Source organism: Ovis canadensis, chromosome 19, assembly GCF_042477335.2.
Source record: "Ovis canadensis isolate MfBH-ARS-UI-01 breed Bighorn chromosome 19, ARS-UI_OviCan_v2, whole genome shotgun sequence".
NCBI classification, from domain to species: Eukaryota; Metazoa; Chordata; class Mammalia; order Artiodactyla; family Bovidae; genus Ovis; species Ovis canadensis.
Window position 1 is genome coordinate 73,007,107 of NC_091263.1, and position 16,707 is coordinate 73,023,813.

The following is a 16,707-nucleotide window of genomic DNA, read 5'->3' on the forward strand; positions in this document are numbered from 1 at the left end:
ATGAAACAGAAGTACTGTTGCAACAGATTCAATAAAACCTGGGGGGGCGGGGAAGGCCCACTTAAAAAAACAAAAGGCGAGTCACAGGCTTGTGCCTTCTCAGTCCTGGGATGCCCAGGAAATGTGCCTTCTCATCAATGGCCGTTTTACTCAGGTTCCTTCAGTAGGGCTTTCGGAAAGTGGACGGTACGCTGAGAAGCAGAATTAAGGATGTAAGCAGGGTCGGGGTAATTGAGGGCATGGAGTCGGTTTTCACTGAGGTCTGTCGGCCTGGACGCTCCTGTGGGCAATTGCAGATAGAGGGAGTCTGCTGGCTTTGTTCTGAACAATCTGGGTGCATTTATCACAAGAGGGGAGGGTGGTGTCCGGGTGAGCGGTCTAGAGACCAACCTCACTGAGGTGTTTCTAGGAATGTATCCTTGGGCAAGTTGCATCCCATCCATGCTGTTGTCTCCGTGGGTATCATATGGAAGTTTCAGTTGGCTTGTTGGGAGGCAAATAAAATATTTGTGCTGTGTTTCGTTCTGTGCCTGACACATAATAAGCACATAATAAATGACACTTTTTTCTTTTTAAAAAAATATAGTACCAGCAGTTTGAATGAAATGAGACAACATGTCTTGAAGAGTTCAGTCGGGGTTTCACTTGGCTCGACTGTCCTGAGTTGCCTGCATGTGACAGGAAACTCAAACCACAATAGTTTAAATAAAGTTTAAATAAACTTTGAAGTTACGTAAAGTTTAAATAAACTCTGTTTTGGCAGCATTTGCTTCAGGCTGCACACAGGGTGCAGTGAGCTCAGCAGAGCCTGGTCTGAGGTCCTAGGCCTGGACCTCTGCCTGGGGCTCCCTGGACAGCAGTTCCAGCCCTGCAAACCCCGTCACTACTGTGGGGGCACACCCTGGGTCTGGACCCTTCCAGCCCAGGTTTCACACTGCTTCCTGACCGGGCCTCCCAGTGTCCGAGGAGCATGGGTGCCCGGAACCTCATGGTCTGAGGGTGGAGAAGAGCCACAGAAAAGCTGGGTGCTGTTACTGAGGAGGGGGGCAGAGGCTGGGCAGCCAAAACCCAACACGGGTCCCCTGCACACGGGTCCCCACGTGTGCACATTTACCCAGCTCTGTGTGTGTGTGTGTGTGTGTTGGGGGTGGGGACGGTGTGTGTACCCTGGGTTTGCTCAGCTGGGGCCCTTGACGGGAGCTGCTGTGATCTGGCAGGGGGAGGGGGTGGTCTTGCTGGAATGTGGGTGAGAAATTCTAGAGGAAAGGAGGCAACATGGCCGCAGGCCACCGGCACTGCGCCACAGGCTCCCCCAGCTGTGGGGTGCCCCCGCCCCCTCTCCTGTGCAGGACCTGGGGGAGGGCTCTCAGAACACCTTGGTGCCTTCCAGTCCACTTAGGACATTTGGTAAAATTAAGTTTACAGCCACAGACCTTCTCATAAAGAAAACTACAAGCCCGCGTTGCCTCACTGGTAAATTCTGTGAAACATTTAAGGAGGAAATAGTACAAGTCCTCTACAAACTCTTTCAGGAAAAAGAGAAACAACAGTCATTTCCCAGCTTATTTTTATGAGGCCAATATTACATTGATTGCAAACCAGGCACAAATATTACAAGAAAAAGAAATTCACAGACCCAGAGTTCAAGATTCCTTCACAAAATAGCAAATCAAGTCCAGAAAAATATAAAAAGGGTAATGGATTATGACCAACTGGGCTGGTTCCCAGGAATGCAAGGTTGGTTTAATACTAACCAATCAGTGTAATTGCTTGACCAACAATAAACAACTCTATGAACCAAATGAAGAAGAAAAGCCATATAATGGTCTCAATACGTGCAGAGCATTCAGGAGTCACTTATAACAGAAAATGAGGCACGTTTGGAGCAGAAGAGACTCCGTGACAAACCGAAATGAGGGTGTCAGTTTGTCAGTCGTGTCCAGACCTTTGCGACCCCTGCAGCCCACCAGGCTCCTCTCTCCATGGAATTGTCCAGGCAAGAATACTGGAGTGAGTTGCCATTTCCTTCTCCAGGGGATCTTCCTGACCTAGGGATTGAACTCTGGTCTCCCACAATGCAGGCAGATTCTTTACCATCTGAGCCTCCAAGGATGCCTGTCGACCTCTTAAAGGGCATCTGTACAAACTGGCACCAGGGTCTTACCTGCGTGCAGCAGGGGCAAGAAATGAGCACGCTGTGGACTGTGGACGAGGGAGTCTGGCGGGGAGGAGGGTCACGCCTGCCGTGGTCTCGGGGCCTTTGCGCTCTCCTGTGCTTTTGCCGGAATGCCCTTCTTGCAGTTATTCAGGGACCCCGTGGGGGCCCCTCCTGCTCACACATCCCGCCTGAGTGAGGCTCCCTTCAGCATCCAGGTGGAAACCGCAGCCCTTCCCTCCCCTGGCGTCTGTTTGTCCACAGCCCTGGTCTCACTCATTTGTCTCTTCTTATTCTCCGCCTACCAAAAAGTGAGCTCCGGGAAGCGGGGAGCTGATGTTTAGTTGGTACTTTGCTGTGTTCCCAGTACCTCGGAAGTGCCTGGAACATCGCACAAAACCCAATAAAAATGGATTCGTGCCTGAATGAATGAGTCCACTAGGGACCCCAAGGAGGACCGGCTGTGGGGTCAGCATAAGCTCAGGGAAGGCGGGGGGAGGGGAGCTGGGGGGAGGGAGCACAGCCGGGAAACCCACCTCTGACTCTTTGCTCTGACTCGGGGCTCTGAGGATGTCTGTCTGTGGTTGGGGGTGGGGCCCTTCACTCAGGGAAGCGGATGGGCAGGTCAGGCATCAGTGATGACAATCTAGAAGGACCCCTGTTCTCTTCCTCCCTTTAAAAATCAAAAGTTCTTGTGGTTGGAATCTCACCAAACACCTCAGGGCCACAAGCGCTCATTTGGGCACCTGCTCCTGGTTCCTGAGTTTGAGAGCTTACTGTGTGCGAGGCCCTGTGATAAGGTGTCTATCATCCTATCCAAGCCACCCCAACCCTTTGCAACAGGTATCATTTTTCTTCCCATTGTACAGATGCAGAAACAGAGGCCCAGAGACGTTGACTTGTTTGTTCAAGGTCACACAACTGGTGTGTGGCAGCGCCCTGCTGTCCTAGGCCTTCACCTTCTCGGCAGAGAACAAGGCCATCTTGCCAGCACCGCCTGTGCCAGGGGCCTGGGGAGGGCCAGCTCCTCCTGCGGGCCCTGGGGCGAGTGAGCAGGGAGGGTGGGCAGGCCTGCTGACCTCTGGCGAAGATGCACGGAAGGACAGATGGACAGGCTGAAGCAGCTCTCATCCTTTCTGAGCAGCTGCATCAGTGCATTTACACTGGGGGCAGGGCCCTCCCTGGTGGTCCAGTGGCTGAGTGTCTGCCCTCCAATGCAGGCGACGTGGGCATGATTACCTGGTTAGAGAAATAAGACGCTACGTGCCACGGGTCAGCTGAGCCTGTGGGCCGCAGCTGGAGAAAAGCCCGCACACCGCAACAAAGGACGGTGCGGCCAGCATAAAGTAAACAGAAAACTTAAAACAAGTAAAACAGCAAACAGAAAAACTGGGGGCAGAGGAAGGCTCTTGTGCAGAAAAGCCGTTGAGCCTGAACCTGCTTCTTTGGCAAACGCGAGGCTGTATCCAAATGACCTGGCTGTTAGGGCTGGTTCCCACGTGGGCGTCCCAGCCTTCCACCCCACGCAGACCCTGTCTTCTCTACCGAGTGCCCAGCTGTCTCTGAGCCCACAAGGCTGGGGAAGCCGTTGCGGCCCGCGTGGTGTCTTTCCCTCTTTCCCTGCCTTCCTCGCCTGGGTCCTCCCCAAGCAGCGTGGGCACGGTCTGGTTGTTAGCTCTCTGGCCAGCCTTGTGGAGGCCGCTCGGTCCTTGTCTGAGATACCCTGGAGCCGGCGGCTGATGGACAGACCCCGCCCCTCACAGCTGCCCCAGGAATGCGCTCTGATATTTCCTCCCCAAACTGCAGCCACTCAGCCGCTGTTGCACGCTGCCTCTTCAAGGTCCTGCCTGTGCTAGACCTGTTTCCTTCAAAATGACTACCTTTGGGAACACTGGAGATGCTCCTCCATGTTAACATTTAGGAGCTCATACGTTTGATGCGTTTGTATCTCCTGAAACAGTAAAGATGAATGTGGGCTAATTAAAAGACGTAGAGACTCAATCTAAAAGAAGCTCATCTGCGCCTCGCTGCTCTGTGGCGCCGTGTGTTTCTGGGGAAAGCACTCGTGTGTTGCGAGGACTGTCTGATCTGGGCTCACACAGCTATGACCACTGACCCTGCCACTCATGGCTGTGTGGCTTTGGGGAAACTACTCAACCTCTCTGAGTCTCAGTTTGGCTTTATCCACACATGTCTGCTGGAGGGTTAAGTGATCTGGTGGATCGAAGGATTTAGCTTCGGGCTCACAGGGTAGACAATGCCTTTCATTATCTTCTATGCCCTCCCTATATTGCTCCGCTTCTCCAGAGACCCACGATTAATAGGAGATATATATGTGGCTTCCCAGATGGCACTGGTGCTAAAGAACCCGCCCGCCAAAGCAGGACACGTAGAGACGCGGGCTCGATCCCGGGGTCGGGAGGATCCCCTGGAGGAGGGCATGGCAACCCACTCCAGTGTTCCTGCCTGGAGAATCCCGTGGACGGAGGAGCCTGGCGGCTACAGTCCACAGGGTCACAAAGAGTTGGACATGACTGAAGTGACTTAGCGTAGACGAGTGGGGGCTTTTTGTTCTAGTCAGGCCTCAACTGAGTGGGTGAGAGCCACCCACACTGGGGAGGGTAATTTCCTTTACTGGTTTACTGGTTTAAGTGCTAATCTCATCCCCAAACGCCCTCAGACACACCCAGAATAATGTCTGACCCTGTAGCTGGGCACCTCATGTCCCAGCCAGACTGACACGTGAAATGAGCTGCCGCACGGCCCCAGCACACTTCTGTGTTTTAAAAGAACCGTGTCTGGATATCTCTGTGTTTGCTGCACGCAAGGGGCTCCTGCCTGTCATCCCCCCTTATCTCCACTCCCTCTGCCCGGCTCGGGCTGCGGGGTGATTAACCGTCGTGTCTGTGCAGAATGGCCCGTCCTCCCTGCGTGGAGGAGGTGATTCTTCTCTTGCCAGGTCCCGGGGGCAGCAGCTTTCCAGAAGTGCGCAGGATCAGCTCTTCCCTTCGCAGCCCAGGAGGGAGCCAGCCTCCTCTGCGGGCAGCTCTCAGGGTGACCAGAGCTCTGAGACGCAGACACAGCACTTCTGAGGGACTGAGACGTGATTCGAACGGCAGGGAACATCCACGTTTGGGTTTGGAGCCCTGTGTCCTGACCCTGGCCCTCAGAGAGGCCCTAAACCAGCCCGCCTTCACTCCGGGGGCTGTAGAGGCTCAGACGGTAAAGAACCCGCCCGCAGTGCGGGAGACCAGCGTTGGACCCCTGGGTGGGGAAGACCCCCTGGAGAAGGCGCTGGCACCCCACTCCAGGATTCTCGCCTGGAGAATCCCATGGACAGAGGAGCCTGGCGGGCTACAGTCCACGGGGTCACAAAGGGTCACAGCTGACACTGTCACGTCAACACTTCACTCCGAGCACACAGCAACTCTCCAAGTTCCATCTAACGCTGGCGGGGGAGTGCTGTTGTTTAGAAGTTAGAGTGACGCAGAAGAGGGCGGAATAACACTGTGAACACCTGTATCCCGGGGTCAGAAGCAGGCGCTGTTAGCAGGCTGTGTGTGTGGCTTTCTCCCCTTAGGAGACGTTGTGGGTGGAGCAGCAGCCCCCTTTGCTGCCGCTCCTAGTCTTCAGCCCCTGCCCCCAATCTCCACTGTCAATTTGGGCTCCAGGGGTCCCTTCCCTTTGGAATCCCTGAGAATCCCTTGACAAGCACCTTCGAAAGTGCTTTTTCCACTGACTCACGCCAGTGACAGGGACACCCGACACCAGGCCCCTGCTGGGCTCTCTGCTCTTAAAGGCACAGCCGGAGCACACGGGCCTGCAAGCATCCTCCAAGGTAACCAAGAATAACCCTCTGCGGGGGACAGAGACACCCCTCCAGCCTGTCTTACGCCCTCTAGGTGGTTGGGATGAGCCTGCCAGCTTCAGATGTGGGGCCCTAGAGCCGGGTGAGAGGGGGCGGTGGTGGGGGGTGCGCTTTCCAGCACCCCAGCTCCCTGTGAGGGTAGACCGTGGCTCCCTTGCCCTGAGCCCCCCTGAGCGGGAGCCCCTGTCTGCTGGCTGGACCCTGCTGCAGTCCTGAGTGGGCGGTGGGCGGCTGCACTGGCTGGTCTGTGTTACCTCCAGGCTGCCCTCGTACCCACCCTAAGTGTGAAGAGGAGGGGCTTCTTTAAGAGCTGCTGGGAGCCCAGGCTGGGATTAGACACCATCCCCAGGGCTCTCCACCCCCTGAAGGCCTGCCCCGGGACCACTCACTGTGTCCAAAATACAGGGGCCCCCGGGTCATAAGGATGATCGGGATGTTTGCGGTGAAATAATACGCGTCATTAAAATTAAGATCAACCAGTGATCAGACTCTCACCCCTGCAGTGGAAGTGTAGTCTTAACCACGGGGCCACCAGGGAAGCCCCTACCTACTGCTTTTTAAGAAGGCAGCGAAGACATTTAGATGTGCTTTGCGGTGTATTTCTCTTGGACAGGGCGGCTTAGGCTGTCCCTGTACCTAGCAGAGCCCCGCAGCCCTGGAGGCCCTGGATGAGGGGTGGGGTGCCCCCGGCCAGGCTCCGGGGCCGCAGGCATCTCAGGGGCCACTCGTGGGGGGCCTGGGTCTGGGAGGACTCCAGGCCTCTTGGACTTAAATGAGGGCAGTCTGCTCTTTTCTGCGTTGACTTCTTTACTGGGAGAGTGAGATTAATTCACTGCCCTGAGGGAGTGCGAAAAGAGCTTGTCATCCCTGTTCTTGAGGAGCCTGAGATTCGGGGTTGGGGAGGGATTTAGAGCCTGGATTCCTGGCTCCCAGGGGCCACGGAACAGGGCTCCCCACATTGTTTCTCAAAGTTAGAAGCAGAAGACGATGGGCTGTCTTATTTTTTTACAACAGACTCTTAAAAAGAGCAGTTTCAGGTTGATTAAAAAATTTGAGCCCAAATTACAGCAATTTCCTGTATATACCCCCTCCCCCCACAGCATCTGCCACCGTCAACATCCCCCACCAGATGGTGCATTTGTTTCAGTTGGTGAGTCTGCACGTGTGTGTGTGTGTGTGTGCGCGCTCACGCGCGTGCGTGCTTGCGGTCCGTCGTGACTGACGCTTTGCGACCCCATGAACTGCAGCCCACCAGGCCCCACTGCCCATGGGATTTCCCAGGCAAGGTACTGGAGTGGGTAGCCAGGCTCTTCTCCAGGGCATGGTCCCGACCCGGGGACCAAGCCCAGGTCTCCTGCACGGCAGGCAGATTCTTTACCCCTAGCGCCGCTTGGGAAGCTGTACCTGCGTGGACACCTCATGACAATCAACGTCTGTGTGCCGTTACACAGCCGGCACTGATTCATTGTGGCAGCCAAATGTGTCGCGACTGTATCATTGGAGTATCACACAGAGTAGTCTCACTGTCCTAAAACTTCTCTGTGCTCAGCCTATTCATCCCTCACTCCCCTTGTCACTGAAAAGTTTTTTTTAAAGTTTGGAGCAATTTTAGATTTACAGGAAAGTTGCAAAGATAACACAGAGTTCCTCTGTGCCTTCGCCCAGCTTCCCCTGCAGTTACCATCCTTCCAGACCAGGATTGCTGAGAACGGGAAACGGTAGCCCTGGAACTTGAGCTGACTAAGCTCTAGCTGGCTCGGGCTGCGTCAGGGCCTCCACTGAGCTTCCTTCTTTACCCCTGGGTCCCCTGGATCCAAGCTGCGCCCTCCGTCACATTTGTCTCCCGGTCTCTCAGGTCTGAGCTCTCTGTTTTCTGTTCTTGTTTCCATGTCAGGTTTTTTTTTTTTTTTCTTCAAAGTGAGGTAGGTATAGTTGATTTACAATGTTGTGTTAATTCCCACAGCAGTTTTGTGAGCCTCTGTGCACATGTGGGGAGGAGGTCTGATGCCCTTTGAAATCACCTTGGAACAACGAAGCTGCCGCAGTTCTGTGGTGTGGGGCGAGGCTGTGCCCCGGACCATCTCGATCCTCCCTGTCTGGGCTCAATCTTTGTTGTCTCCACTGGTCTCTGAAATGTACTCTTCTCGGGGGACGTCTCTTGCTGCGGGGACCACAGGTGCATTTCCCTGGGGGCTTGGACGTTCGTCTCCCTCGGCCTCGGGTGAGGTTCATTCTCAGAGTAGAGGCGTTGCTACACCCTGCTGGGTGCTGTGTGTTCGCCTGTCTGAGCGTCCTTGCTGAGCTTGGAGAGGCTTGCGTCGACTTGGAGACATCAGTTGGGTATATTTCACACCGTTGCCTTTTAACAGCAGACTGTACAAGTTTCCTTCTAAGTAAACCAGGACACTGAGGCTCCAGGCAGTGAAAGCCCAGGGCGGGGGTGGCAGCCATGACTCGGGAGTGCCCACTCCCTGCTGGGCACCACAGTGCTGCACGCAGCCCTGGGGACCACAGGTGCCCTTCCCTGGGGCCTCCCCGCCTGGAGCACATGGAGGGCAGCCCTGACTGCGCTCTGAAAAGTGGGGATCAGATTAGAACGTTCACCTGCTCAAGATGGCCCAGGGGCTGGTCATTGTCCTCAGAATAAATCTTAGCTCCTTCCTGTGGCCTCCAATGCCTGCTTGCCCTCCGTACCCCGTGTCCCTGAGCTCAGCACCCCATCTTCCTGACCTCAGCACCTTGACCTCAGCATCGATCTCCTGACCTCCCGAGTGGCTGTGCTCACCCGGTACTGCAGCGTCCACTCTGCTCCTCCCCACTCTCTGCATCTCGCTCCCCTGGGAACTGCTGCTACACCAGGTCTCAGATGAGAAACCTCACGCTAACCCTGGGTGCCTGCTCATCACACTGTCCCTTCAGCTGGTTAGTCCAAGGCCCGAGTCTCTGAGGGAAGTCACGGATTCTGCGGACCCGTCCATCTGAATGTTTACCTGCCCTTCTGCCCACCTTCACGTAACCTTGGCCCTGAGTGTGCTGGGCCGTAGTGCCTGTTGTCTTGGTTCCTGTGGGCGGGCTCTGGGTTTGCAGAGCTTGTTGGGTAGGGAGGTGACCGTCTGGGAAGCTGCCATATGCGCGACCCAGCCTAGAGATCAGCGGGTACCTGGCCTGTCCTCCTCCCTGGGGGCTGTAGGCACTTTCCCCACTGAGAGTTATTTCCAGTTCCAGGGAATTACCCTGTCAGGACTGTTGAACGTAGGGGTGTTTCCAAGTGTCCCGGCTCCTGTGGGATGAGCTCGGGGCGGGCGGAGCCTGTTCCCAGCAGAGGGGCTTGGCCGCCCAGCTCACCCAAGTCTGAAGCTGGCAGAGCCTGGCCCCTCTCTCCTATGAGTCTGGGGCAGACGGAGGCCGCAGCTCTGGCTTCGGGTCGCAGCCCTGCCCCTCCAGCAGCTCCAGGGAGCGCACTCTTATCTTCCCGCTGCAGGTCGTCAACCCGGCCGGAGGTGGCCAGCATCGAGCCTCTGGGCCTGGACGAGCAGCAGTGCTCCCGGAGGGCGGTGGTGCAGGCCCGCCTGTCCCAGCCCGCCCGCCTGACCAGCATCATCTTCGCAGAGGACATCAGTAAGGGCTTCCAGGCCTGGCCCTGGCGGGGAACGGGGAGGTGGGGAGGTGGGGACACCCTACTGAGACCTTGGGCCGCTGGGGCTGTGGAGCCGTGGTTGGGCACACTTCCTCTTCTCTTGCTGGGTTGCAGGACGCCTGCAGAGTGGGTGGGGGGTCACCAAGCAAGGAGCACCCAGCCTGGTCCCCCCTGCGAGCGCCATGCTCCGCTTTCCCTCCCGTGGAGGGGGGCTTCCATTTCCAAGTTGCTATTTGTTACCAAAATGACTCTTAGTGATTGGGAATGGAGAGGTTCGTGCAGCGTTCACTTCGGCGTCTTTAATTGGCCATATTATGGTCATAAGGGGCTCCCCAGGCGGCGCTGCTGCTGCTGCTGCTAAGTCGCCTCAGTCGTGTCCAACTCTGTGCGACCCCATGGATGGCAGCCCACCAGGCTCCCGCGTCCCTGGCTAGTGGTAAAGAACCTGCCCTCCACTGCCGGAGGTGTAACAGTTTGATCCCTGTGTCGGGAAGCTCCCCTGGAGAAGGAAATGGCAACCCACTCCAGGATTCTTGCCTGGAAAATCCCATGGACAGAGGAGCCTGGCGGGCTACAGTCCACAGGGGCACAAAGAGTGCTCAGAAAACAATGAATTCTCCGCTGTGCTTTCCCCCCACCGAAGATGGCATGGAAAGGCTCCCATTTTAGTGTAGGAGTATTTTTACTGGCTGCGTAACGAGCCTTCCCCGCACTGGATATTCAGACTGTTTTCTGATGCTTGTTTCAGTGTTATGTAAGAAACTCATGTTGCACAAGAAAACAGTTTTGGGTTCTTTCAGGTTATTTCCTGCCAAGGATAGAGTCCCAGCTTTACTGGGTCACAGTCTATGTAAATATTTTTGAGACTTTTGATAATGAGGCTGAATGACTTTCTCAGAAAGCTAAGCGTGTTCAAGTAGTTTTATATGATGCCTGGAGAAGCGTCGGAATGATTCTTTATCCCAAGTTATTTTTTTACCCTAGATTCTCCAGGTAATGCCGTTTATGCATCTTATTGATGGAGCAGATAAAAATGTCAGTGTGGAAGTGCAGATGCTCTTTCATAGTCGAGTGAGAAGGGCACGGCGACCCACTCCAGCGTTCTGGCCTGGAGTGTCCCGTGGACAGAGGAGCCTGGCGGGCCACCGTGCATGGGGCCGCAGAGTCGGACACGGCTGAAGCGACTTGGCACGTCGTTGATGGTGTTATGCAGCAGCGGTGTACACATGCTCAGATGCACAAGCTCTGGGTGTGGCTCCTGATCTCTGCGCGGGGACAGGTGCTCAGAGCAGTGTCGTCCTTTTGGGTGCTAACTCGTCAAACCAGGGCCCTTGTTGGGGAGCTCAGAGGTCACAGCCTGAGCAGAACTAGGGAGTCTAGGGACTGGTTGCCACAGCGTTAAGAAGCCGTGTGTTTGCTCACTTGCTCTGGGCCTCGCTGGGCCTCACTGGGCCTTTTCTCCAGCTGTGGCGAGCAGGGCTGCCCTCGAGTTGCTCTGCGCCCGGCTTCCCCAGGCGGTGGCTTCTCCGTCGTGCAGCTTGGGCTCCAGGGCGCGCGAGCTCAGTCCTTGCGGCTCCTGAGCTTAGTTGCCCCACGGCACGTGGGATTTTCCCGGACCAGGGATCGAGCTTATGTCTCCTGTGTTGGCAGGCGGGTTTTTGACCGCTTAGCCACCAGGGAAGCCCCTTGCCACAGCTTTAAATGCTGGGGCCCAGGGTGGAAGAGTACAAGACGGACAATTAATGTGCCTGCAAAGCCCTCACTTCCTGGATGTCTGGGCTGACTCTCAGGCCAAGTGAGGCTCCTAAGGGTGACTTGGTTCTTCCAGCCCTGGGTTTTTGGGGTCATTGGTTACCCCTAGTCTTTGCCAAAGCATGAGACTGCCCACCCTATGTGGCGCTGGAGAGGGTGTGAGCCCCCCACTGCCTGACCGTGCGCTCCCACCTGCAGCCACCGGCCAGGTCCTGCGTTGCGACGCCATTGTGGACCTCATCCACGGCATTCAGATCGTCTCCACCACCCGAGAGCTCTACCTGGAGGACGCCCCGCTGGAGCTGAAGATCCAGGCCCTGGACTCGGAAGGTGAGGCCACCGGGCTGTCCGCCCTCCCCTTGCCTGTGGCCCGCTCTCTCCCTGGGTGGGGGGGGGGCTTCTCTGGCCAGGAGGGTGTTGTGCCACAGGTCGGGACCGCCTCTGAATGGACACCGGGCCCCTGGGGGCAGCAAGGCCACGGCCACGGCCACGATTCCACAGGGCCTAGAGGTCAGCCTTGTGCCTGGAGGGACCCGGTTGGTACAGCGTGTCTTTGGGAAGCGACAGCATCGTCTGGGCAGTGGTGGGAGCTGAGAGCGGCTCACAGGGTCGGTGCTGTGACCAGCAGAGGCCTTGAGGGCTGGGCGTGGCTTCCTGGTCCAGACTGCAGACTGCGTGCGTGTGTGCACGCGTGCTCGTGTGTGCATGCGTGTGCTCGTGTGTGTGCACGCATGTGCACACGTGTGTGCGTGTGTGCACGCGTGCTCGTGTGTGTGCGTGTGTGCGTGTGCGCACGTGCTCGTGTGTGCGTGCGTGTGCACGTGTGTGCACGCGTGTACGTGCGTGTGTGCGTGCGTGTGTGCGTGTGTGCACGCGTATACGTGCGTGTGTGCTTGTGTGCATGCGCGTGCTCGTGCGTGTGCGTGCATGTGTGCGTGCGTGTGTGCACGCGTGTGCACTGTGTGTGCACGCGTGTACGTGCGTGTGTGCTTATGTGCATGCGTGTGCGTGTGCGCACACATGTATGCGTGTGTGCACGTGCTCGTGTGTGCGTGCGTGTGTGCACGTGTGCGTGTGCGCACACATGTATGCGTGTGGTGGGCAGTGCGTCCCTGCTGCCAGCCCCATGCCCCGACCTCCCGTCTGCAATAGCGCAGTCACTTGCTCTGGGCTGGGACTCTCCTCACAGCATCTGTGTTGCTGGGTGGCTGACTGCCCCGGCCGTAGCCCAACCTCTCAGTCAGGGAACAAAGGGAGTATTTGTAGGTGGAGGTTTTGTCGAAGAAAGTAGGTCAGGCCCAAAGACATCTTTTCAACAAAGGAGCTTCTAAAACTTGCAGTCCAAGTCAAGTCTCTCCTTGCCTTTGAAACCTCCCCTGACCGCTCTAGCCCCTGCTTCTAGAAGCACTTTCCCAGATCAGGGTTTCTCAGGCTCGTGGGGTTGACATTTGGGGCAGATAATCTTTTGTGGTGGGGGCTGCCCAGGACACTCACGGCAGGCTGGTCAGCAGCGTCCCTGGTCTCTGCCCTGGATGCCAGGGGCGCCCCTGAGCTGTGTCAACCAAAGCTGTCTCCCAGCCATCACCCAGTGTCCTTTGGGGTCAGAGTCCTGTTTTGGAGTGTCTCCACGCCATCTTTCCTCTCTGCGTCATTCATCTGGTGAGCTGCCCGGCTTCTCTGAACTGCCCTCTGACCGGCGAGACCGACATAGAGACACTCACCTCGCTGGTGAGCAGATGTGCAGGCCCCGCCCCGCCTGGCGTGCAGTGGGCGCTCAGCCCGCTAGCTGTCACTGGGTGGGTTCTGCCTCCGGAGTTCTGCCAGGTACTGGGGTGCTGCATCTCAGGCTGGGGCCCACATGTAGGTCAGGCCCCACGTGTACCCCAGCAGGCACTGTCTGTAATCACTCTGGGGGCAAAGGGTGAAGGGTCCACAGTTTGGGAAGCAACCCCAGGGGGCTCAGAGGCGAGGCGTGGAGATCACAGGTCAGGAGAGTTTCTTAGAAGCTGTGATGCTTGAGCCTCGAGAGGTGTGGGGTCCGCCAGGCGGGGACCCTGTTTCATCCCTGAGACTGAGATTGGAGAGGCCGCACTGCCGTCTCCTGATGCTGAGTTTTTCCTGGGCTCTGGGGTCTGCGCCAGGGTCTGGGGTCTATTTTTTTGACCTGAGGTGGTCTGCAGGGTGTCTGTCCCGGGTTCGTTGTTTTCTGATCTCTCCCAGCCTGCATGTGGCTGGTGCCTGGGCAGCGCTGGGTGGCTCTGGTCCCCCAGACGCCCCACCCCCGTCCTGACACCCAGGCTCTGCTCAGAGCACCTCCCATCTGCTTTCAGAGGCTGAGCCCCCCGGGCCACAGCCCGCACCCCCGCCTCCCCGTGATATCCTGTCCTCGGGGCTCCCGGCGTGGGGTGAGTCCCTCCCCTCTGAGACCCCCCAGCACTTCCCAGCCTGGCCTTGGGGTGCGGGCGCCTTTCGCTCTGCCTCTGGACAGGGTCGGGGTCCCACCATTCCCCGTTTGGCGGTGGGCTTTGGTCCAGCAAATGTTCGTTAGTGTTTGCTTATGTTTTCCAGCTGCCCTCCTGAGACCAGGGCGGGGGGCGGGGGGTGCCAGCTCCAGAGACTGGGTCCTGGCATCTCTTCGTTACTGTGAGCACTCGGCACCCAGTAGGGCTAACAGACACGTTTGAAACAGACAAGCGCCCAAGCCTGCAAACTCCTGCTGACCGTGTGGGTCCTACATCCTGTGTTGCGGGGAGGTACCCTCGCTCGCTGTCCGCTCTGAGAAGTCGCGCTGAGACTGCTTGCTGTCTCCTGTGGCTTCATTCCGTCTCCCAGACGTCAGGGCCAGCTTCACGCAGGGCCTTGTGCGCCACAGGGCCCTGGGCTTGATTTAACGCTCCACTGCTGCCGTCTTGAAATTTTGATGCGTTTCTTTTCGCACTTGTGTGTGGTGAGTGGGGTCCGCTGGGACTTGGAGCCTCGGGGACTTGAGATGCTGCTTCACTGCCCCCTCCCTGCCCCCGGGGTTCCCTGCCTCCTGTGCCCCGTCCCCTGGTGTCCTGGGTCCTGCCTGGCCTGTCCCTCGTAGTTCTTGTCCCATGACGACAACCGCCTTCCATCCCCCTGGGCTGGGAGTGAGCACGCCAGGGTGTGTCGGGTGGAGCACGGGCAAGGCCTTTCCGGTCCCAGGACCGTCCGGTCCAGCTGCTGCGTTTTGGCCAGAGTGAGCCTCTCCCCTGGCCTCATCCGGCTTCCGAGCACATCTGGGCACAGCTTTAGAGGTTTAGCATGGAGGTCGGGGGGCCGGGAAGGGGAGACGGTGACTCCATTTCCCGGGGCCTGCTCAGCTGGGACACAGCCTGTTGGTTCAGCAGCTGGCAGGGGGGGACCCCACTAGCTGGCATGTCTGTGTGTAACCCGAGTTGCAGGGCAGGCACTCTGGGTGCCTCTGAGGGTCTGTGCTCACATTGGGGTATCTGTGCCCTTCCAGGGAGCCCCTTCATCCAGCTCTGTGTCTGGGGCTACCTCTGCCTCCTTCCAACCGCCCCAAGTCTGACTTGCCTCCTGACACCTTCCTTCCCTTTGGGATGAGGGCCCTGAGCGAACCAGGGCTCTGCAAACCAGGCGCTGGTCCTGTGTGTGCACCTCCCCACGTGGGCGAAACTTCCAGAAGCCCACGGATGCTTTCTGCTCTAGGAATGGTCCCATAGTCATCTCTCCCTTCATGTCTGAACGTGCAGGCGGGAAGGGATTATGATGCTGAAAACAGAGCTCCAAGCGTAGCCCCTGAAGTGGATGAAGACAGGGATTTCCTGTCACCAAATCCCAGGTTAAGAGACCCTGGGAGGCCTGCCCCAGCCTCCGTCTCCTTGTCCTCAGGAGGCCATGGTGACCTGGCTGGCACCCTGCAGGCCCCGCCTGGGGCCCTGTCTCCTCTCGGCCTTCTCCACAGCCCTAGACCTCAGAGGTGGGCTGGGGCAGACTCTCAGGCCCGTCTGACTCTGAATGCCTTGGTCTTCGCACCATACGCAGAGCTTTTCGAGGCCCCCGAGGCTCTGTTTGGGGGCTGGACGGGTGGGGACTATCCGAAGATGATTGAGGTGGAGCGGGAGAGGCAGTAGCCTGTGCTGGGGCGTGTGGCGAGCCGGCGGAGAGGCTGGGCCAGCCGTGGGCCACTAGAGGAAGAAGGCGCCAGGCCGCCGGATCTGCGGGCTTGTGAACTTGGGCACATACATTGCGCTTCTTCATTTGAAATGATGGGAACCAGTGGAAAGGGGCAAGACCAAAATCACCCGGGGAGAAGGCGACCGTAGCTCCGGGCAGGTCAGGCCTCTGAGCCCCAGGTTTCATCTCCCGCCCTGCTTCTGAGTAGCAGCGCTAGGCATTGCCCTTACCTTGAGAAGGTGTGTACAGAGGGCTTCAGCCCCTGCCTGGGTCCTGTTCCTCCAGAAATCATCGCCCACTCACGTGCTGGGCTCCGCCCGTTCTCCCCTCTGGGCCAAGGCATGCCACCGGCAGTCAGGACTTCAGAGCGGAGGCCAGCTGTGCGAGGCCCACCTCCTCCACCGGGACCGGGGGTCTCGGCACCTCGGGGAGGAGAGAGGATGGGCACGTGAAACCAGACGGCCGGGGTTCCTCTCCCAGCATGGGGAGGGGCTGGGGGGTTGACTCACAGTCTCAGGAGCCGCTGTCTAGACTGAAAAGCGCTCACCCACTCGAGGGGTGAGGGGCACACAGGTGGGACACAGTGTGTCCATGGGAGACCCGGGGTCAGGGGGCGGAGACCCGGGGTCAGGGGGCGGAGACCCGGGGTCAGGGGGCGCAGCCCCACTTGGTCACGTGACCCTGATCCCTTACACCTCGGTTTCCCCTCCAGGAGGGAGGCTGGAGATGGTGCCCCCGCTCCATGGGGGGTGGTGCTGAGTCCACCGCCCCTCCCCTTGGCCCCGGGGATTAACTCGGGTGCACCCCCCAACCCCTGCTCTGCTCCTGCAGGAAACACGTTCAGCACGCTGGCCGGGCTGGTCTTTGACTGGACGATCGTGAAAGACACGGAGGCTGACGGCTACTCAGACACCCACAACGCGCTCCGGTAAGAGGTGGGAGGGAGGTGGGAGGGGGGTGGGCTGGGGGCTTTCACCCTCATCGTCACTGTTAGCACCCCCGTCAGCGAGGAGCGCAGGATGGTTCCCAGGCTGCCGGCCGACGTGCCCCGGGACTGGTCCAAGTGTTCAGCTGGCGCAGCCGTGCGGGGCCTTGTCCCGGGGCCTTGTCCCGGGGTGTGTTCTGGGGGCCGTT

At 58.1% G+C, this 16,707-nt stretch overlaps 1 protein-coding gene across 1 annotated transcript in view; it reads left to right on the top strand.

Moving 5' to 3' along the window:
* NUP210 (nucleoporin 210) overlaps positions 1–16,707 on the top strand; it is a 94,198-nt gene that overhangs the window by 4,733 nt on the left and 72,758 nt on the right. The window contains exons 2-4 of the mRNA XM_069562148.1: positions 9,505–9,641; positions 11,611–11,742; positions 16,405–16,501. Of these exons, the coding sequence (XP_069418249.1) occupies positions 9,505–9,641; positions 11,611–11,742; positions 16,405–16,501 (366 nt within the window). The remainder of the gene's footprint in view (positions 1–9,504; positions 9,642–11,610; positions 11,743–16,404; positions 16,502–16,707) is intronic.